The sequence below is a fragment of the Python bivittatus genome, unplaced genomic scaffold (genome assembly GCF_059951505.1).
Source record: "Python bivittatus isolate LINGU-HERP-01145 unplaced genomic scaffold, Pbiv_v1 ctg000330_np1212, whole genome shotgun sequence".
Taxonomy (NCBI): Eukaryota; Metazoa; Chordata; class Lepidosauria; order Squamata; family Pythonidae; genus Python; species Python bivittatus.
The window spans coordinates 62,345,832-62,367,584 of NW_028277058.1; the positions used below are offsets into that span (position 1 = coordinate 62,345,832).

General features: G+C 53.4%; 2 protein-coding genes across 5 annotated transcripts in view; one reads left to right on the top strand and one right to left on the bottom strand.

Moving 5' to 3' along the window:
• TNPO3 (transportin 3) overlaps positions 1-17,303 on the top strand; it is a 34,000-nt gene extending 16,697 nt beyond the window's left edge. The window contains exons 10-23 of the mRNA XM_088141466.1: positions 726-817; positions 2,021-2,160; positions 3,728-3,919; positions 5,306-5,397; positions 5,822-5,898; positions 7,209-7,269; positions 7,942-8,082; positions 9,093-9,209; positions 9,753-9,847; positions 10,947-11,103; positions 12,017-12,184; positions 12,422-12,534; positions 15,377-15,467; positions 16,219-17,303. Coding sequence (XP_087997592.1) covers positions 726-817; positions 2,021-2,160; positions 3,728-3,919; positions 5,306-5,397; positions 5,822-5,898; positions 7,209-7,269; positions 7,942-8,082; positions 9,093-9,209; positions 9,753-9,847; positions 10,947-11,103; positions 12,017-12,184; positions 12,422-12,534; positions 15,377-15,437 — 1,506 coding nt within the window. The 3' untranslated portion in view covers positions 15,438-15,467; positions 16,219-17,303. The remainder of the gene's footprint in view (positions 1-725; positions 818-2,020; positions 2,161-3,727; positions 3,920-5,305; positions 5,398-5,821; positions 5,899-7,208; positions 7,270-7,941; positions 8,083-9,092; positions 9,210-9,752; positions 9,848-10,946; positions 11,104-12,016; positions 12,185-12,421; positions 12,535-15,376; positions 15,468-16,218) is intronic.
• A 2,297-nt stretch (positions 17,304-19,600) lies between these two features.
• Positions 19,601-21,753, bottom strand: part of IRF5 (interferon regulatory factor 5) — a 30,477-nt gene continuing 28,324 nt past the window's right edge. For all 4 annotated transcript variants that reach the window (XM_088141467.1, XM_088141468.1, XM_025177287.2 and 1 more), the window contains 2 exons: positions 21,568-21,686; positions 19,601-21,115 (listed from right to left, as the gene is read on the bottom strand). In XM_088141467.1, coding sequence (XP_087997593.1) covers positions 20,885-21,115; positions 21,568-21,686 — 350 coding nt within the window. In that variant the 3' untranslated portion in view covers positions 19,601-20,884. The remainder of the gene's footprint in view (positions 21,116-21,567; positions 21,687-21,753) is intronic.

Consider the following 21,753-nt stretch of genomic DNA (forward strand, 5'->3'; position numbering starts at 1 on the left):
TCTTAGCACATTGTGTGACCCAGACCGTCGCCCTGAGATGGCCTACAAGCACCGCGATTGTGTTCTGCTGCCCAGGGTGTAGGATTAAGCATGTTGCGAACGCAGCTGGTTGTCCTGCCTAGGTTGGGATGTGAGCCAGCTTTACAGTCCTGGTGCACTTCCCTCTCTTCCTTTTCTCCAGTTGTATAGGTGGGAAAAGGCTGAAGAGGTGGGAACGAGCTGTTCCCAGAATAGGGAGAGCCATTATGTAAAGTATCCTTTGATGGCCTTGACTGTCCACCTTGGAGCATCAGTATATGAGCTCTCTGACTTCTTTGCACTGTGCTGAGCAACCAAGTGTGGTGTTGAGGCTTCCTTCTCGTCTGCCATAAAATTTCTAATTAAGTGGGCCACATCTGAAGGCTTCTCCAACTCTCACCAAGAGCGAACCAAAAAAGGTGAAGGTTTTGGAGATGGCGATGTACTGCCTAGCCCGGCTCAGCTGTGAATGAAGCCCGGTAGATGCCGCACTGAGATTTGGCATGTCCCCGCCTTCCCCAGCTCTTCAGCCCGTCCTGCTGCCAGCGGGTTTGTGTTAAACGCTGTCAGCCAGGACTCTCTGGCGTGGAGGGTCTTCCTCAGAGATCGGAAGGTGCTTGGATGCGTTATTTGCCCACGTATTCCTCTCTTCTTAGGCCGGAGGCTTCCTCCTCCTCCTCCTTCCTGACCCCATTTCTTCCTTACAGCTTTACGCCACTTTGAAAGATGGCAATCCTCCCTGGGAAGTGACGGAAGCGGTTCTCTTCATCATGGCTGCGATAGCCAAGAGTGTTGACCAGTGAGTAGTGGGGGGGCCATCCGAGGGCCTGGGAGTTCAGGGCGTGGGGTTTCATGTGGGTGTGTTTGTGTGGGTGTGTGTGGGGCCCCTAGTGAACAACCATTTGCATAAATTAAACCCTGGAGGCGCCTCCCACTCTCCATTCCTCTTTCCTGCCTGACGTGAAAGGGCCTTGCTCCCATTACTCAGGAGGAAGTTGCCAGAGACACGGAGGTTTGAATATTGTTGGTGGCTCCTCCCTCCCTCGGGGGCTCTGGGAGTGAGAGGTGAGGGCTTCTCTCTTTGCCCCTCTCCTCACTAGCCAGGTGTTGTTCCCACTGCCTTCTGATTCGAGCATAGCAACGTCTTTCCATGCATACCGCGTGCAGAAAGGGATGCATGTTCTCTTTCGGTGCCTTTTTGATGAATGCACTAGAATTGTTCTGTAATACGTCTTGCATCTGCCTTTGTGGGAAGAGAGAAACTTCAGTGTTTGGCTGGAGCCCTTGAAGGTACAGAATAACTGAGTTCCCCTCTTCTCCCTCTACAGCTAGAGGAACTGGGCAAAGACCAGAGAGAACTTTTTTTTTAAAAAAGAAAGAAACGTTTCCAGCCCTGGTGTGTGTTCAGGTGTTATAAAACAAGTCTGGAAAAGTCTGCAGCGGGAGAAAGGAGGGTAGCAGGGCAGGGTTGGAAATGTGCATTTTGGTTTGGTTTTCCTGGCTGGATGGCAGCATTTTGCTGATGGCCCGTGTGCAGGGCACAGATCACTGCACAGTCACCCTAAATGCTGGAGCGGGCAGGGGGTATCCTTTCCCCACAGTCTGAGAAAACGGACGATTGAGCTAAGTCAGTGTTGCCCAAACTTGGCCACTTTAAGATGAGTGGACTTCAACTCCCAGAATTCCCCAACCAGCGTGGCTGGCTGGGGAATTCTGGGAGTTGGTCCACTCATCTTAAAGTGGCCAAGTTTGGACAACACTGAGCTAAGTGAACTCTCAGGAAATCTGGCTGCTGGAATCCAGGTTGCTTCCTGTGCACTGGAGGAAGGGGGTGGAGAGGGGTCTGTAAGGGACGGGGTGCAGCTCTGTAGGGGAGAGCACGTGCTTCGTATGCCAGGGTTCCCCTGAATGGTTTGAGAGCCTGGCTGTTGGAAGAGCCAGGGGCAAGTACCACTGGCTTATGTCTTCTTGGGGGCTCAGTCCAGCTGCTTTCCTCCTGCAGAGAAAATAACCCAACGCTCGTGGAAGTGCTGGATGGGGTGGTGCGCCTTCCTGAAACCGTGCACACGGCTGTGCGCTACACGAGCATTGAACTGGTTGGTGAAATGAGTGAAGTTGTGGACAGGAACCCTCACTTCCTCGGTGAGTGGAGAGACAAGACCATTTCCATCTGCTTCCCCAGCCACAGAAAGACGGGCGGGCCTGTAGCCCAGTAGCTGCAGCAGGGAACCCTGGGGGTTCAGCATAGATATCGGGGCGCATTTGGATTTGTGGTCTAATACTTAATGGCAGGTTTAAAAAGTCATGCCAGTCCATCATAAAACGAACAGTTACCCAGAGCATCCGTTGGGGATGGCTAAGGGAGTAATTCAAGGTGTTTGATTGGCTGTCTGGTTGTAAACCTTGGAAAGTAGCTCAGTAAGATCAGCCAGTTTTGCGGCCCCAATCTTAGAGACCATCTAAGACTGAGAGATAATGATAGGCCAGAGGCCATTTAGGAGAGGACTGAGGTGAGAACCAGGGGCATCCTGAAATGATTGTTTGTGCTGCACCATCTCGCTGTAAAGTCCCTCCTCGCTGAAGCACTTAAAAGTGGGTATGGTTCCTTCACAGGCTCTTAGAAGGGGTCTCTCAAGATACGAGGTGAAATAATCACCAGAATGGGGGAATTCTGGATTGTCTGTCTTCATAATATAGACAGTAGGACAGGAGTGTCTCCTTTATTTGAGTCACCCTCTCTACAGAAATTTGCCTAAAATAGCATTTCATGGCACCTGAAGAGCCAGGGTATTTCCTTCAGAATTATGTGTAGCCCATCTGCAATCTCAAACCGGGTCATTTCCAGTGGCAAATCTTGGTTTTCAGCTCACGTTCTCAAATGGTTACACCAGAACCATTTGTAAGAGTAGAGCGAAATGCTGCAGGAGGTGGTGAGGAAGACCATTTTACAATCAGGAAAAAAAAATCTCTGCAAGATAAAAACAAGAAGTCAGGATAGGGCAATTGTAAGGTATTCCTTGCTTAACAACCATTTGTTTAACAACGTTTCAAAGTTACAACGGCCTTGAAAAAGTGTTTTACGACCTGTACTTGCACTTATGACCATTGCAAACCACTGCAACCCCCACGGTCACGTGATCGATATTTGCGACCTTTTTTGCAATGGTCATTAAGCAGATCATTGCGGTTGTTAAGCAAATCACATGGTTGTTTAGCAGATTCTGGCAAAAAACATTCATTGGGGAAGCTGGATTTGCTTAATGACCACATGATTCACTTAACAACATGTGATTTGCGTAACGACCACGGTGATTTGCTTTATGACCATTATAAAATGGTCATAAAACCAGGTCCGGTCATGTAGTGACTCACCTAATGACAATTTTCCAGTCCCTATTGTGATCATTAAGCAAGAACTACCTGTAGTTACCTACTTGCAGGAAGCGTAAATTCTATGACTGCCACTTACAACTGGGAGAGGTGGAAATCCTTTGGATCCTCCTAGGCAGCATTCAAAAAACACGTTAAATGAGTGGATTATTCTACTCTCATGGGAGCCCTCTCTAAGAGAGCTTTCCTTTTCAGACTGTGCATCTGTGGATGGATGGATAGAAAAAATACCAATGACAAAGATTTTTGTGCTGAAGAAGCCATTTCCATGCCCTCCCATTGAACTTTTACCCTTTCCCCTCCCTTCCTTTGCCCAAAGATCCAGTCCTTGGCTATTTGATGAAGGGCTTGTGCGAGAAAGCTCTTGCCTCGGTTGCCGCCAAAGCCATCCACAACATCTGCTCGGTGTGCCGGGACCACATGGCCCAGCATTTCAGCGGTTTGCTGGAAATCGCCCGTTCCCTGGACTCCTTCATGCTCTCACCAGAGGCAGCTGTTGGACTCTTGAAAGGTATGTGCTCATTTTTCTAACCACAGGCCGTGAGTAACCAGTGGGTTGGGGAGAGCGTTATGAGGGAGGCCAGGATCCTGCTTTGGAGGCTAAGGGCGTAACTCTGCTGCTCCCTGAAAAGCAAGGCCCCCCCTGCTCTCCTCAGGCCACTGTGCTCCGCACGGATTGCACTGCTGCTCGTCTCGTTCCATCTAGCATGGCTCCTGGGGATGGCAGGCCTGCGCATTGGAAGGGCACCTGAGTGGGGAGGATTGGTGAGAGAGTGGATGCAGAATAACACACGTGCTGCTGAAAGTCAGTTTCATTCTAGGGAGGTAGACAGAAGAACAGCGCTGCTGGATCAGGCCAAGGCCTGGCTTAGGGCAGTGTTTGGTTTCCCACAGCAGCCAGCCAAAGGCTTCTGGGTGCTCACAAACAGGAGGAGGAATCATATCCTTCTCCTGCCACTGCCCCCTGCAGCTGGTACCTGGAGGCATGATGCCCCCAGCCTGAAAGTACCACAGAGTCTTCAAAACCAAGAGTCCTTGATTCTCCACAATTTTCTCTAGTCCCCCCTGAAAACCATCCAAAGTTATTGGGCACCACCAGATCCTGTGGGAATGAATTCCTCAGATCATAAGGACAGCCCTGTAAGATCAGGCCAAGGCCCCTCTTAGTTCAGCGTTGGGCTTCTCATAGGGGCTCTGCGGCTCAGGAGACTTTCTCCTGCTGTTGTTCCCCTGCAACTGGGACTCAGAGGGAGGCTTCCCCAACCCAGAAGTGACATTTGGTCTTCAGGACCAACAGCCCTTGAGATACCTGTCCTCCACAAATGTATCCAATCCCCTTTGAAAGCCATCTAAGTAAATGGCCACCCCCACATCTCGTGGCATTGCATTCCACAGAACTGAAAGCAGCTATGCTGGATCAGGCCGAAGTCTGTCTTAGTCCAGCATGTGGTTTCTCATAGTGGCCAACCACATGCCTCTGGAATGCTCACAAGCAGTAGATGAGAGATCCCCCCCTCAACTGATGCTTCTCTGCAGCTGGGATTTGGGGGCCTGCTTTTCTGAGACCTTCGTGAAGTAGAGCATCTTAGGCCACACGTGGGTTGTTGCCTGTCTAAGGCCCCTGGGTTTGCCCTCAAGATCTCTAGTGCTTATGCTGTTGCTTACGTGTGAATCTCCCTCTTCTTCCAAAGAGCTCGAGAAAGCTCCTTGTTTCATCCTCTCAGCAATCCCATGAGATAGGCTAGGCTTAGAGAAGGTGTCTGGCCAGAGCTCTTCCTGTGAACTGCTACCACAAGGATTTGGACCTCCTGGTCCCAGACGGCAGCTGGCTGGGTCTCAACCGAGCATCTGATCTGACTTGCTTGACGGAGCTCCTGTCCCCCCTCTCGTTGGGCAGGGACGGCATTGGTGCTCGCCAGGCTTCCCCTGGAGAAGATCTCGGCATGTCTCAGTGAACTTTGTGCTGTTCAGGTGATGGCCCTGAAAAAGGTATGTGGCCTGGAGGCAACGTCTGCTTTTTTAGGTTTGATAGGTGGCGAGGAGTTGTAGAGTGGAAAAGCAACAATCTGCTAAGGGAATGGGGCAGGGGAGCTTGAAGGCTTGGGAGCCAGGCAGTTCCCGTTGGGGTCTTAACTTATTCATGTTGCCTTTGGAGAGACAGCAGTCATTGGAAAGACTTTGTAGAGGGAAGGCGGGGGACATCTCACGTCTCCAGCCCCAGTTCCTTGTGGGACAAGAGTTCCATTGGGAGCTGGGAATTACAGGTGTTGTATAGTCCACAATCTGTAGTCCTTCCCCCTCTCTGGAGGAAGGTCTGGAATAGAAAGGAGGCGGTGGAGAGGCGATAGCTGACGTGCTCCAGGACTGAACTTCCCCACCTGGGGTGGCTGTGCCTGTTCCCTCTCTTTTTCAGCTGCTGTCTCAGGAGCCAAGCAATGGCCTCTCCTCAGACCCCACCGTGCCCCTTGATCGCCTGGCTGTTATATTTAGGTAAGCCCCAGGGGTGGGTTGGGTTGGGGTGTCTGAATGCCAATGCAGCGTCTCCTTTGCTGCCCCACACCTCAGGGCAGCAATTCTTAGACTTTTTGCTCTCAGGACCCCTTCCCAATTTTAAAAACTTACACAGGACCCCAAAAGAGCTTTTGTTTGTATGGGTTATGTTTATCGATGTTTACTGTATTAAAAATTAAAACTGATACATTCATAGAATATTTATTGAATAGATTAAAAATATTAAACCCATGAGATAGTAACATACATAAACTATTTTTCATGAAAAAACCCTATTTTTTTTAACCAAAAAAAAATGAGAAAAGTGACATTGTTTTAAATTTTTGCAAATATCTTCAATTTCTGGCAAATAATTTTGATTTTGCAGACCCCTGGGAGGGTCTTGGGGACCCCCAGGGGTCCTCTGACCACACTTTAAGAAACGCTGCCTTAGGGGGATGGCGGGATCAGAGGTCTTGGAGCTTGGCAAGAAGAGGGCAGTAACAGAAGGCTGATGGCAGGAAACTAGCTGGGAAGAGGAGTGAAATATAAGGAGGAAACAAGATTACCTTGATGGAGATAAACAGACTCTGTTGCCTAAGCAAGAGGGCTAAAGCATTTTTGAAGTCCAGATTGTCCAGATAATGTTTGGAAACGGATCAGGAAGACACTTTCCTAATTCACTGAATGATAAGAAGGAGAAGGAGATCCAGCCCAATCAGACTTGCAAGATTCTGTTAGCAAGATTCTGTTAGTCCCACAGTAGCCTTCCGGTGGAGGTGGTTCCTTGGGCTGGTTTACCTAGTGGGGCTGATGCGGAGTGCCAGTGAAGGAAGAGAGGCAGATCTCTGTCTCCTGCTCTGGGTGTGGCTGGTTTTTCTTGGACGCTTTTAACTTGATTGCTTAACGCTTGGTACCTGACAGCTGATTGGGTGGGCAGGAGTCCAGCTGGAAGGCATGTTGAAGTCACTGTTGAGCCCTGGGCTGGGAGCATCTTGGCCAGAACCTCGCTGCTCCCCAAGGCCCTTATGCACATGATTCTCCTGGTCTTTTGGGCGGAGAGGGTGTCTGGAGGATGGGGTCATTTATCCTGAAGGCTGTTTAGTCAAAATTAAGACAGTCAACATTCAACAACATGATTTGGGGTGGGGCGGGGCAAGGAAAAGGAGGGCTACATGGTCTGCAGACTCCCTTCTCTTCTCTAAATTGGATGGAAGATTTCTGTTCTTACCAGTCTGGTCGAAACCCCTCTTTCAGCCTTGAGAGTTTCCTTTCTTTCTTTTCTTTTTTCTTTTTTTCTTCCATTTTAGGCACACCAACCCTATTGTAGAAAATGGACAGACACATCCGTGCCAAAAAGTCATCCAGGAGGTAGGTGGGGAGGGCGTTGCGTCCCCCACTCACTCCCAAAAATCCAGAGAGTACCAGAAGCGTTGGACTGCTGGCTGGAGATTTGGGGAGTTGGAGTCCAACACATCTCAGGGGCTTGAGAAGTGGGACCAGGGGCCATGTTAGCAGATAGGGCCCCTGGTCCCACTTCTGTTTAGGGGCAGGTTGAGCTTGTGCAAGCCCAGGTTTTCTTGGACTTGGGTAGCCTCTGGATTCTGGGCCACAGCACTGGCGCGTAGCTGAACACGCAGGGAAACTAAATGTTTGTTAGGTCGAGGTTAGTGGTTGGAAGAGTCCAGCCTAACTCGGTGAACCAGATGGGAAAGTAGGAACGCTGAGAATGTAAACAAGCATCCATCATCAAGGGATGCTGTGGCGGCTAGAGATAAGAGGATGACCCTGCCCAGAGAGACAGTTGGGATCCCTGTGGCCTGGACCTTCTATTGACGCAGCCGAGGCCGGAATCTGGAATCGCGTCTTGGTCTGGAGGAGGGGAATGTGGTTTCTGGTGAGGATGAGAGCCACGCAGCTTCCTGCATCCTGGTCGTAGCCTGGTGGTTCTTTTCCCCCAGGCACTTGGTGCCTTTTGCCTTTCGCAGTGTCACCCACTGCGCTTCCTCAGATCCCGTTGACGTTCCTCTCCTTCTTCCCCAGATTTGGCCAGTGCTGTCGGAGACTTTGAACAAACATCGTGCTGATAACCGCATCGTTGAACGCTGCTGCCGCTGCCTGCGTTTTGCCGTCCGTTGCGTGGGCAAGGGGTCGGCAGCCCTTTTGCAACCGCTGGTCACTCAGGTAGGATGAAGATGGTGGTGATTTTATTAAACTTGGATGGAGACCAGAGGAAAAGGAATTGGGTTTGGAATCAGAGCTGCATTCTGGGGGTGCAGATTTTCACTGCCCTGCTGATGTCTGTTCATTCCTGCAACACGGTTTTTAAAAATTCATTCCAAATTCTGCTGCACGGGTGAATGGGTCCTGGTTTAGCCAACTTCTGCAGGACTCCTGTTTGCCACCCTTCTCTTTCTACCACGGAGAGCTCTGTGGAGCACCCAGGGCGTCCGTGTCCAGTTTCCATAGTTTAATCGGCGCACGCAGTTACGGTAATAAACAGACCTCATCGTTTTCAGCATGGGGCTGGGTCAAGGCTGGTCTTTTTTGCTCTACAGGCCTTTGATATTGTCACCTCCAGGCTAGGCAAGTGATGATCCATCCATAATCCACATAAAGGCAATTTTCTGTGGCTCTTGTGTAATTTTAAGACCATGTGATGGGTGCAGTTGCAAAGTGGCTGCTCTGATGGACGCAGGCAGCCACTTCCCAGGATCCTCTTTGCCATCCCAGGGGGCCAGAATCGTTCCTGCAGATGGGTCTAGTAATAGCGATGGGGGAAGGAGGTGTTTTAATTCTTTTTGTCCTAAAAAGACAGTCAGGGAGAGCCTGGTGGGTGCCCAGGGGAATATCCTGGGGAGACAGTGCATGCAGGCACCACATTGCCTGCTCGGACATAAAGCCTGATTATTGGCCATGCTTGTAAGGGCCTCCAATCCTGGCCACCTGGTCTGCAGAGCACAGTTCGCCCCATGACTGCTGAGCGCGTGGGGCACGAAGCGCTGTTCCCCCCCCTTCCCTCCCAGTTTCCATAGCTTGTTGGGAGGCACTGCTTTTGCCCCCCAGCTACAGCTCCTTCTTTCTTTACTCGCTGCTCCGCCTTGGCAAGCTGCAGGGACCCTCCAAGGCTGGCTTGCCTGGCACCGCGGGGTCTGGCCGCTCCTCCACTGAGACTCCGCTGGTTTCCTTGGCAGATGGTGAGCGTGTACCAGGAGCACCAGCACTCCTGCTTCCTCTACCTGGGCAGCATCCTTGTGGACGAGTATGGCATGGAGGAGGGCTGCAGGCAGGGGCTGCTCGACATGCTGCAGGTAGGTAGGTAGGTCCTAGAGGCAGGGCAGGGGCAGATACCGGGGCACCCTCCGGGGCCCCACACTTGGCCCAGCAACTGGTTTAAGGAAGCCCTGTGGCTCCGTTCACAGAGCGCCTGGGGCCCAAACAAAGTGCCACGCGGTGGTTTAATCTGCTCACCTGGTTCACACAAGCTGCTAAGACAGTTGCTGCTTTCTCACAGCGCACAAAACCACAAGTTGCCTGACCCCGTTTTGGCCTAGCCTGGCATGCCGTGTAAACCCAGCCGTAGAGTTGGAAAGGGCTGGGGCATCTTTGGGGTATGGCCTGGTGCAAGGCAGTGGGGAACGCTATTGAGTTTGGCTTTCCGGAAGCGTAGAGCAAGAGCTGCCATCGCCCAGCCCCAAAAGACGCTTTGCCAGAACCACCTTGGAGTGGGACACAGGGAGGGAGGGAGGGAGGGAGAGAGTTCGGCTCTCAGCGCTTTTCCCAAGGTGGCTGCGTTGTGAAGAGATGCTGTTTGGCTTGTGTGCTGAGCCGTCTCCTTGTCCCTTTTGCCCCAGGCTCTGTGCGTCCCCACTTTCAGGCTGCTTGAGCAACCCAACGGCCTGCAGAACCACCCGGACACTGTGGATGACCTCTTCCGGCTGGCCACCAGGTACCCGTGCCTTGCCCCGGTTTTGGCACAAGGCGGAGCAGCCCAAACCCACTGGAGAAAGCACCCTTGCCAATTCCAAATCCAAGCTGTGGCGATAATCCAGAATCAGAGGGCACGGCCTTTCAGGGATCTTCCACTGTGTGTGCTTGTCCCCTTGAGTCTGGACTACTGTAATTTGCTCTACGTGGGGCTTCCCCAAAAGCCTCTCAGAAGCAACAGCTGGTGCAAGATGCCACTGCCCACCTGCTGAGGGAAGAGAGCTGTTCTAGCTCATAACGCCGCTGTTGCAAAGTTGAGTCAGCTGCCGGTCTGCTTCTGGATGCAATACAGGTAGTCCTCGCTTAACAACTGCCCTGTTTAGTGACCATTCAAATTTACATTGGCACTGAAAAAGTAACTTTACAACCAGTCCTCGTACTTAATGACTGTCGCAGCGTCCTGCAGTCACACGATCGCCATTTGTGCGCTTCACAGCCAGCTTCTCAGAAGCAAAGTCAATGGAGAAACCAACAGTGAAATTGCAAGTTGTGGTTGTGTGATATCTTGCTTAACGACCACATCACTTAGCGACAGAGTTGCTGGACCCAGTTGTGGTTGTTATGCGAGAACTACTTGTATAAGGAACTGGTTGAAGCCCTGCCTGGCTCTGGTCCTGTGTAACTCGGAGTCCGTCCGCTCTGAGTGGAACCTGCTCGAGATGGGCTGGCTCAGAGGACGTGGGGTGGGGGCCCAGAAGCAAGCCACCTCTGCCGTGGCCCCCTTCCCCCTCCCTGTGAAGCTGCTCCACTTCTGCTGAACTTTTGCGGATCAGCCGTTACATCCCAGCTGGGGTCCTGTGTTGTTGGTTGGTCGGGGTGGGAAAACGGGTGATTTTGCTCCCATCCCTGACAGTTCGTTTTTATTCTGTTGGGTGGCACAAGCCGCCTTGAGCCTGAGACAAACCCTGGCGAAGGCAGACGTAACGGGCCTTCTGAGGGCTGCAGGATGGGCCCGGAGGGAGCCGAGAGAATTGCCCCCTCGCTGTCCCCTTAATTTGCAACCCCCCCAACACTAGCAGGGCTGCTGTGAGAAACGTCTAACTACCTCCCCCGCTGCCCAGGTTCATCCAGCGCAGCCCGCTAACCCTCCTGCGCAGCCAGGTGATCCTCCCCATCCTGCAGTGGGCCATCGCTGCCACCACCCTGGATCACCGGGATGCCAACTGCAGCGTCATGAAGTTCCTGCGCGACCTCGTCCACACCGGAGTGGCCAACGATGTGAGTAGCGGGTGCCTGACGGGCTCCCCCCAGGGAACTTGGAGGGAAGTGCGCACGGCAGCAGCTTTAGTTGGCGTTTGGAAACCTGCCATGCCTCTTCAGCCCTGGGAGCTTGTTTGGAGGGTCCCTGAAGGACGCAAGGAGCCGGCTCCTGGGGTGCGGTCCTTGTCCCTTGGTCCTCAGAGGGTGGAGCGGCTGGATGGCTGGCGGGATCATTGGCTGCGCGCCACCCCCTTGGCCCCCCGGGGGCTTGGCCGCACCTCCCCTCTTCTGGGCCTGCTGAGTCCTGAGCTCTGGCTGCGGGGGGTCCTCAGGGGTGAGGGCAGTGCACCCGCTGCGTGCTCCAAGGCTTCCCTTTGGCGAAACGAGAATTGGTCATAGGCTTGGGTAGATAAGCCAGCTTTCCCTGGCATGCCATCCGCTGGCTGCGTTGGGGCTATTTACGTATTTATTACTATTTATTACTCAAATGTATATCCCGCCCCGATCGCAAGCAGACTTTTAGCAGCTTACAAAAAAAGAGAAGAGCATCGTCACAAATCATAAAAAACGTGCTGCCTGCCGACCCAGGTACATGCAGTTGTCGTTTCAGAATCCTCACGTTGCTTGTACGGCTCTTAGCCGTAGGGAATGCTGGGAACTGTAGTTCCAGCCCATTGGATAGGCTCTGACTTCGGGCGGCTGTGCTCGCAGCCTGCATCCAGGAGAAAGGCGCTTGTTTTCCACAGGAACAAGACCAGGGAGGCTCTGCCGGGCCCAGAGGGTTTTGCTGCTTGCTGAAGGGATCCCAGGGATCGCAGGGATCGCAGGGTTCGTGGGCTTTAAAGCAGGACTGCAGCTCTGGAAGATGGGGTGAGAGCAGGGGTTGGGGGTTGCCTGCGAGTGAGTGTGCTCCTGTGTGTGTCCTTTGCAGCACGAGGAGGACTTTGAGGTGCGCAAGGAGCTCATTGGGCAGGTGATGGCACAGCTCGGGCAGCAGTTGGTGAGCCAGCTCCTCCAGACCAGCTGCTTCTGCCTGCCGCCTTACACCCTACCGGACGTGGCCGAGGTGCTGTGGGAGATCATGCAGGTCGACAGGCCGGTAAGGGGCGCAGGCGTCTGTACGGGCCCCGGGTGGATCGAGCCTTCCTAGCGGAGGAAGAGCAGCTCACGGGTGGGGTAGATGGTGGCCGCACTAGACCAGCCCTCTATTCTCTGTGGTGGCCAGCTCTTGTTGGAGTGTTAAAAACTGAGAGGGTGAGTGGGGGGGGGGGGCAGGCAGGAAGGCCGGGTTGCTGAGAGGGTCTTGCCATCTCTCTTCCCCCCGCCCTGGCAATAGACGTTCTGCCGCTGGCTGGAGAACTCACTGAAAGGGTTACCGAAGGAAACCACGGGGGGAGCCGTTCAGGTGACCCACAAGCAGCTGACGGACTTCCACAAGCAGGTCACCAGGTCAGTGGGGTGAGGGGCAGGGGGATGCTTTGGGGCTGGTGGGGCGGGCGTGGGGAGAGTTCGGGTGCGGGCAGCTTTGACATCACTTATGTCCAGGTCTGGTGCTGGGTTGCAGGAAGCCTCTGAGTCTGCTCTGGAACCAGCTGCGATGTGGCTGCATCCCACCCCTCTTGAAAATTGTTCCGTGAGCTTAAAACAGACTTTCGGAACGTGAAAACAACTTTCTTCCATGGAGGGGGAAAAAGTCCCATTCCTGCCCGTATTCATGGGGTCCTACCTGCTCTGCATCATTCCCTCCCTTCTCCCTGAAGAGATGCAGTCCTGGCTTCCAAAAGTTCCCCCCTGCCCCAAGAGAAAGTCTTGCTGGGCCCAGCAGTGTTGGTGCCCTTTGCCCCATGTGGGAACACAGACGTGAGGGGTGCCCTGTGGGTCTTTGTTGGATTTTGCTCGGTGCCACAGCTTTTGCCTAGGAACCTCTGGGAGTCTCAGCTTTCACAGGGCTCAGTATCTCTTCAGCACTGGGAGACGTGTGGAGCGGACTCCCTGCACTGTGTGAGACCTTCGTTGACGTGCAAGGCCCTCCTTCCTTCCCTCTCCTTTTGCCCCCTTCCTGCAGCTTCCTTAGGCCGCCAAAGCCGCTGCCCTCCCTGCTTACGATGCCCTGCGTGGACTGAACCCCACAGAAATGCCAGAGGCAGGACGGGGGGAGTGGGGAGCGTTGTAGTTCTGGAAGTAACATATGTGAGAGGCAGCAGCCTTTCCGTGAACAGGGGTGGGTCAACCCAGCACAGGGTGACCCAAAGTTGCTGGGCATCCACCTCTGGGGGTGCAGTGGGGGGGGCCGACAGGTACATCCGGACGTGCCTTTCTGTGGGGGAGAGGCAGTGCATCTGAACCCGTGGCTGCTTCTCGGGAGATTTGGGGTCCCTCTTAAGGAGCAAATGGAGGCGGCCCACGCCGTGCCAGAGGACTGGGTGGGCCCAACCTGCCAGGTTAGGCCAAGGTGGAATCGGGTAGCGTGTGATCCTGCCAGTTGTGGAAACCCTTGTCCTCCTCTTTGCGCGTTGTGTGAACGGGGCTTGTGAGTTATACCACAAAGTCCTTTGTTTTATTTGGGCATAGAGTGTTGACACGAAAACAGTGGGGTTTTGGCCACTGGGGTGGAGGGTCAGGCCTGGTGGGGGAACTCAGGCAAGGAGTCTGTGGGGAATTTGGGCCCCCTAAAAGATGAGGGGACCCCACAGGTTCGCTATGGCTCTTTTCCAGGGGTTGCTTTTGACAAAGCCGATCTCCCTTGTGGATGCGATGCTGCCAGTGCGCGCAAGGGAGAGAGGGATGTTAAGCTCGGTCTGGTTGCGCGCATTAAAAGAGAGGCATCCCTTTTGCAAAGGTGCACCCTTGAAGCCGTCCTCTGGCCCCTGGCGAACTGCTACGTCATGGCGGGCGTCCTGGGGCTTGGCCACCCTCAGCTGGCGTCTGACTTCCCACCCCCCTCCCCCTTGCCAGTCAGGTTTTTCTAGACCTGCTTTAACCTGTGCCGCTGCGCAGCCTTCCTGTGCAGCACGGAAGGCTCCTGTTTCGAAGGTGTTGCCAGCTCAGCACGACCGGCTCGGGCAAGCCCACGCCAACCATTCTGGCCTCGGGATGGCCGCCTCCACTTCTGAGCCCCCGTGGCACTGCCGGCACCTGCTGTGCTGGCCTTCTTCCCCCTGGCAAATTTCAGGGGCATGTCCTGGCTTGCTCCTGTGTGCCTCCCGGTGTCAGGCAGTTTAGATGTCGACAGGCCAAGGGGCACCTGTGCCAGCTGCCTGTTCCCCAACCTGTGGGGCTACTTTCCCAATGGGGGGGGGAGAGAGAGAGGCGTTAGGAGCAGGCCCCCCTGCCTGAGTTAGCTTCTGAGGGGGCTTCTGGGTGCAGATTTTCTTGGCTGTTCTTCCCCTTGGAGAGAGCAGAGAAGGGAGGGTTGGATGTAGCTGGAAGGGAGGGACAGATGCCAGGAACCCAAGGCCCTTGCTCTCGTTTCTGGTCCTGCGTTCAGTCATCTTTAGTCATCGCCCAAAGGCTGAGCAACCGGGAGGAACGACATGACATGCCAGTGGTTCCCCGGCCTGTCACCCTGTGGGCTCATCGGTCTGTCCTTGGTGAAGAAGCTGCCTTGTTGGCAGGTCGTGTGCATGAAAAGCAGCTCCTGGTGCACCTTTCCTCCCCCCGGTGGGCAGCTGTTAAGAGGTGCCTTTAAGCCCTTGTGAGGCTGGCAGGTGACGGGGGTCCTTCCGTCCTGCGTTCCTCTTTCCCCAGCCAGGCTTTGCAGTTCTCAGGCAGAGGCCTTCTCCGACAGTTTCTTCTAGCTCCTGGTCTCCAGAGGTATACTGCCTTTTAACAAGGAGGTTCCATCTCCCCACTACGGCTGGTCCCTGGGGCCAGGCAGCTCCACTTTTGGGCTGGTCTCGCTGGAAGGAGGGATTCACTTCATACCTCCGTGACAGGGAGGAACGCCTTGTCCTCTCGGGCAGTGCCCGCTTTACTGTGGCCTCTCCAAACCCCCACGGGGTACTCCCCACTCTCTGGGGAGCGGCTGGCCCACAGCCCCTTGATTGCTGGGAGATGGGGGCTTGCACGGGCTCTCCTTCTCTGCTCCCGACACCCCCCTTGCCGAAAAGTAGCTTCCTGCTCCCTTCTCCTCTCAAAGGGGCTCATCAGCTCTGCAAAGAGAAGCTCAGAGACGAAAGGGGCGGACGCTTCGCCCAGCGACGTCCGTGGAGTGTCGGGTTGTGTATATCATCTTCTCCCCCCCCCACAATAACGAGCCTCTTTCTTGTCCTCTTCTCCTTCCCCCCGACAGCGCTGAGGAGTGCAAACAAGTTTGTTGGGCTCTGAGGGACTTTACGAGACTCTTCCGGTAGCCGGGGCCTCCTTCGCTCTGCCTGTCCCAGGTGAGCAACTGCAATTTTCCCCTTTTCTGCTTCTTGAGGAGGGGTCCAAAGAACCAGACAGCTCCCCTCGGGGGGGTGCCCCCAGAGGCATTTAGTGCTCAGAGAAGTTGGCCCTTAGTAGTGAGTTAGATCAGGGTTTTTCATCCTCAGCAACTTTAAGGTGGGCGGACTTCGACTCCCAGAATTCCCATGGCTGGCTGGGGAATTCTGGGAGTCGAAGTCCACCCACCTTCAAGTTGCTGAGGTTGAGTCACTCCCCGCTCCTGAGCGACAGTTGACTCTAGTCTGGCACCGCACAATGTTGTCACCAAATTGTAATTTATCCTGCAGCGTGGGGAGGAAATTATTAATTACGTGATGGGGAATTGATTAAATGAATGGACGGAAGTAGCTTAATCCCACGGAGGTGCACATGTTCCCTAGTTAAAGAAGACTTGGGTATGAACGGGCGATGGAAGAGTTTCAGGGGAACCTTTTGGGGTCTCGGAGGCCTTCCAGCGCCCCTCTCATTTATGCCAGCAAGCCTGGGGCGATATGCTTCTCCTGGTGGAGCGCGCCCTTGATCTCCCAGAGGGTCAAAGGAATTAATTAACTGAGCCCACTAAAAGGCTTGGTTTGGAACAACCAAGGGTGGCCCTTCTGAAAATCCTAGGGGAAATGCCTGGATGCAGTTCCCAGAAACCGCAGCCATCTTGGGGTCTTCCGCCGAGACGTGCAGGAGACCCATTTTTGCCTCGTCCTCCTTTCGCAGGAATGTCTTATTTTCAGAAGAGGAAATAAAACAGCCAAGCCGGTGAACCACAACCAGCCAACTTCATTGAGGCCGAAGGCTCCGACTCGCTCCGGTGTGTCCCGCCGATCCAGAAGAGACACTTTGCTGCAAGAACGAGTCGGTGAAGTTCCTGCTTGTGAGTGAGAAAGAGAAAGGCAGAAAAACGGGGGGGAAAAAAGGAAATCCGAACACCACTTACCTGCGACTATCGAGGGCTGCCGCGTTGTGGGGGGAGAGGGGAGAACAGCTTTCCAGATGGACTTGCTTTGAAAAAGAGAAAACGAAACAAAAAGGAAAAGAATAATAATAATAATAATAAAAAGTTTTTAAAAAATCCACAAAAATATGAAACAATAAAAAGCTAATTTGCTTGGCAGCAAGATTAAAAAAAAAGAGGGGGAGGGGGGAGAAGTGAAAGGTTAAAAAAAATTTCTGTGAAATGAAAATAAATTTACTTAAAGATCCATGGGGATTAAAAATCTATCCACCCACACCAGGAGTCTGCCTTGCAGGGTTGGCGGTGAGAATCTAGCCTTTTGTTTGTTTGGGGCAAGTTCACTTTCCGGGGCTACAAGAGCTCTGCCTCCCCTCAAGGCCCCGAAGGGAAGACTGCTAGAAGCCAGGAGCTGCGGTGGAGCCCCCCGTGTCTGGGTGGGCGGGACGCGGCTGTGGCTCTTCTCCTTTCCGCCCGCAGGGAAAGAAGGGAAGAACCGGCGGCCTCTCCGTGCCCATCAACGTGTTGGCTTATTTCGATAAACTGTTATAATATATATTTTATATATATATATATATACATATATATATATTTCTTTTCTTTAAGCTGATTTGTTTTTTTTCTGAGAATTTGGTTTAAATCTGTTTGGGAATTTTTTACTGCAGGAGGGAGGGGTTCTGGAGAGGATTGGGGCAGGCAGATGATTTTGTGAAAGCGATCCAGCGATGGGGCCGGATGCAAACGCGAAGGCAGGAGGGAGGGCTGTTCCATCTGGTGGGGCAGCCCTCTGGAGAACAAGGGAAAAAAAAGACAAAAAGAAATAAAAAACAGACAAAACAGTTGAACGGTAGTGGTCTCCCGAGCCTTTTTGTCACAAGCTTGCGGAGGATCAGCGACCCTGTTGTGAAAAGGTAAGGTGTGTCAGCGAGTGTCAATTCCAAACCTTCTCTACAAGTTCTGTGTGAACGGGGTCAGTTTTGGACCAGGTCTGCCTTTCCCTCTGTTGCTTCTGAATTCAGTCTTTGCTTTATTCCACAGCTGGTCTTTGTTGTGTAAAGCAACAGCTAACACAAGACATTGGAAAAGCCATTGTGGCTTAGCTGTACAGGTAGTCCTTGCTTAATGGCCACAATAGGGACCAGGAAATTTGTTGTTAAGCAGGGAGGTTGTTAAGCGAGTCACACCCGATTTTACATCCTTTTGGCAGTGGTCATTAAGCGAATCACATGGTCATTAAGCGAATGGCTCCCCCATTGATTTTGCTTGCCAGAAGCCGGCTGGGAAGGTCACAAATGATGATCACGTGACCCCGGGACGCTGCAACCGTCGTAAGTGTGAGGTCATTCCCAAGTACCCCGATTGTGATCACGTGACCATGGGGGTGCTGCAACATTTGTAAGTGCGAGGACCAGTTGTAACTCCCTTTGATCAGCACCCATGTAACTTCGAATGGTCACTAAATGGTCGTTAAGTGAGGACTACCTGTACAAGGAACTTCCAACTGCAGGTTTCTTGCTCAGCCTTGACTAGAAGCCCATTTTATAGCTAAGCTGTAAAACTTGGGCAGTGTAGCCTGTGAAGTCCAACAGTCATTTTAACCTGAGAGCATTAGCGAGGTCAGAAATACAGTTTGCTGGGAAACAGAAAGATGAGAATTTAGCCATCTCTGAAACATTTTCTGGGCAGGGAACTTTATTCGTTTATTTGGAAGAAAACTGTCTGGTGAAAGAGCACTTGTGCTCCTCTGATAGAAATGGTACGTGGACCTCCGCAGGTATTGGAAAGCACAGCGGGTGGCAAGTTTAAACAACACGTATGTGTGCTTTGTCCCATCTACCCGAACCCACAAAAAACCCTGGGTGTGCTCCAGGGAAGTGAACACGCGTTCACAGGGTTATTTCTGCCGAAGAACAAATAGAGCCCTCCACCATTCATCACTTTGGCTGTTACCTCTCAGCCATCGCCCACCCCAAGCTGGAAATCTCGGCTGGCATTTTTATTCGGCTTCATTCTCCAGCTTGGAGGAGGGCCCCATTCCTGCAGGCGTTTACCTGGAAGGAAATGCCGCCATTTTCTTGGTTCCCCACCAATTGTGTCTTCTACCTCCCTGGCCAAAGAGGGGGCTTGCCCTTCTCCTGTAGAATCCCCCCCCCCACAAATGGGGGAGACTGCGTGCGGCCGAAGGCTGGCTTGCCACACTAGGCATGATACCGTTTGTTTTGCGGGGAGGGGGATTCAGGGAATTTGCTGCGGAAGGCAGTCTCTTAGGGCAGGAAGCAGCAGACGTGGGTCGCTGTTGGCTGGCTCGGATCACGTGGACAGGTTTGCGTGGCTCATGACTTCCTGGCCTGCGTGCCCCACCCAAATCTCTCAAATCCTCGAGCGCAGCGTTAAGAAAAAGATGACAAACCATCCAGTAATTGGCCCAACAAGCCATGGTGGTTTTGCACCTCTGCAAGATTGGCCCAGACTTGTTTCCCAAACCATGTTGAAGACAAACCAGGACTTAGCACGATGGCTGCAGCCTCCATTTTTTAAACTCAGCACCAAAGTGACTTGGGATGGACTGAGCCGGTGGGATTGGCCCACCCCTGGACTTCTGCACAAACCCTGGCGTTTCCTGGTTGCAGGGCTAGATCCACTTCTGCGCCCGCCTGGGAACGCCGAGGGGCTCTATTTTGCAGCTGTGAAGTTGGGTAGCTGGCACCTTTGTGGCCAGTCCTACCTGTGTGTGAAACAAGGGGTCAAGAAAGTCACGATGGTGGCTTTGACCGCAGGGTCTTCACGTTTTTGCTGCCCCCACAGGTACTCCTGGCACCCAGTGCCAACCGTGGCCCCTTTTAAGTAGCAAGTATTACAGACCAGAGAGAATATTTTACAAGCCAGGTCCAAGCGGAATCCAAGCCAGCCAACCCTTCGGTGCCAGCAGCCCCATCCCTGCTCCCAGAGCAGAAGGGCCATGAATGCAGAGCCCCCCCCGCCCCCCCCAGCTGGATTGCACACGTTTTCATTCCTGCTCTCCTGGTTTTCTGAATGACTCGTCAGCCAGAAATCCGTCCAAGAGTCCCTCTGAGATTGGTGGCCCAGTTCACACACAGCGCTAACCCACGGCTCCCACAGACGAAGGAATCCGCCTTCAGCACACCGTTCGGTATTTGAAATGATCTACTGGATCAACCTTTTTATTCAAGCATTAAACATGATTGACTAAGACGCAGGGCCGGGAGTTCCCTGGGGATTTGGGGCCCTCCTGCTCATTCCCATTTCCTTCGATGGACCTCCCTCCAAACGCAGGGAGGACCTGGGGGGCCGAAGAAGGGGGCTCCGAGGGACGTTCTGGCCCCAGGGAGCCTGAGATCTTCCTGAGGCTTTTGTGGGACGGCTGAATCCAGCTCCTGGGCTTAATTGAGAAGCCGTAGCTTAGCGCCTGCAGTGATTTCCCCTGCCAGAATTACCATCACACAGAGTAAAAACTAAAATGTGCCAAACAAGGGCTGCCAGGCTAACACGCCTCTCCTGCAACATCCCACCGAGTATTCAAACTGGCATGCCAACTAGACACTCGACCTTGCTTTTAAAAAACAGAAGGAGGGCCTTTAGGAAAACACATGCTCGAGTTCAAAAACGTGGGGGTGGGGGGTGGGGGGCGAGAGCAGTCCTTGGGACACCTCTTCCGAAAGGTCCAGCCCAGCCGTTGCCTTGAAGGAAGAGTCCTGGCGCTCAGCCGCTTCCTCAGCCCTGGGACTTTATTGCGCCGCTCTCTGCCTTTCAAAGCTTGGCGCAGCCTCGCCATGCCCCCGACCATCTTCTCTTCCCTGTCCATCCTAAGGGTGGAGAAAGTTCCCTTTGGAAGGTTTGGGCCCGAAGGGTTCTGCCGTTCCCCATTTCCTCCTCCTCGTGATGGACGTGGGGGCAGAAGCAGGCAGTCCTCATATAGGCCACAAGATTTTGGTTCTCCAAGGCCCAAACCTGCAACACAGCCGCCACCCCGAATCCTGATCCAGTTCCCCAGGTGGCATTTCTTGCGGGAGGCAGCTCCTTTCTTCCAAACAAGGCACGTCTGGTCCAGAGTTCAAAGCTTTCCCACTTGCATGCAACCCCCAAACAACTTCTGTCCTCTCGCTTTGGCGTCCATGCAGCAGGAGATGTCTGGCTAGCGCACCTCCCGCGAGCATCCTCTGGGGTGCCCACGGGCTTCCCTGAGACACGCTCTTTATGGATTTCATAAAACCATCCGAAGGAATTTCCCTGTGGTGCTCGCAAGCAGAGCCAGGTTTTGCCGGGAGCCCCTCCCTGCCCCCTCCCGTGGGAACGGCTCAGGGGGGCAGGGGAGGCCAGGCTGACTTTGGATGGGCCTGGCTGGGCTTTGCAGCGCACAGGAGGACGGTGCGGTGAAAGTCCCACTGGACAGGGTGGGGCAGGGATGGCGTCTCACTGCTGCATGCTGCTGCCGGTGTGCATTTCCCAGTTGCTGGGACCCACTGGCTCCAGGTGGGGGACCTGCATGTTCTGCGTTTGCCAGAGCTGGTGCAGTTCTTTGAATTGCAGGACCATCTTGTCTTTGAGGTCCGGGTGGGAGATCTGCAGGCGGACGCTGTCGGCTGACCAGGACAGCTCTCCGGAGAACATTTCCAAAAGGAGCCGGGCAGCTACTGGAACCACCTGTGTGAGATGGGAGGAGAGTAATTTTTAGCTGTAGCTTACAGCAGTGCTTCTCAACCTAGGTCACTTTAAGAAGTGTGGACTTCAACTCCCAGAATTCTGCAGCCAGCACTTTAAGCATGGGGAGTTCTGGGAATTGAAGTCCACACATCTTAAAGTGACCCGGGTTGAGAAGCACCGTGCTAGAGGCCCTTCTGATGGCCCGAGGGACGAGCTGCACCCCTAAAGTGCAGGATTGTGTGAACTGGGCCATGTAGCTGTGCCCAAGAGTTACACACCTGGGCTCTGGAGCCTGGTAGCACATTTTCAGACCAGCAAATTTGATTAAAAGGCACCAGCTTTTGTGAACTACAGCTCACTTCATCTGTTGCCGTTTACTAAAATCTGAAAAGGCGCCACCAGGCTCCTCTTGACGTTTGGCTAACGCAGCGCTCCTCTAACCAAATACCCACCTGGACCGTGATCAGTTTTTTCTCTTTCGGTTTCTGGTCCGGCCACTCTTCTCCAAAGCAGAAGAAGATCTCGTAGGGAGGAGGGGTGGGGGTCTGGCCTTTCTGGAACATGATGAGTCCTACAGGCAGGGAAAAAGCCACGTCTCAGCAGGAGGGACAAAGACCCCTCTGATGTTACCCAGAAGG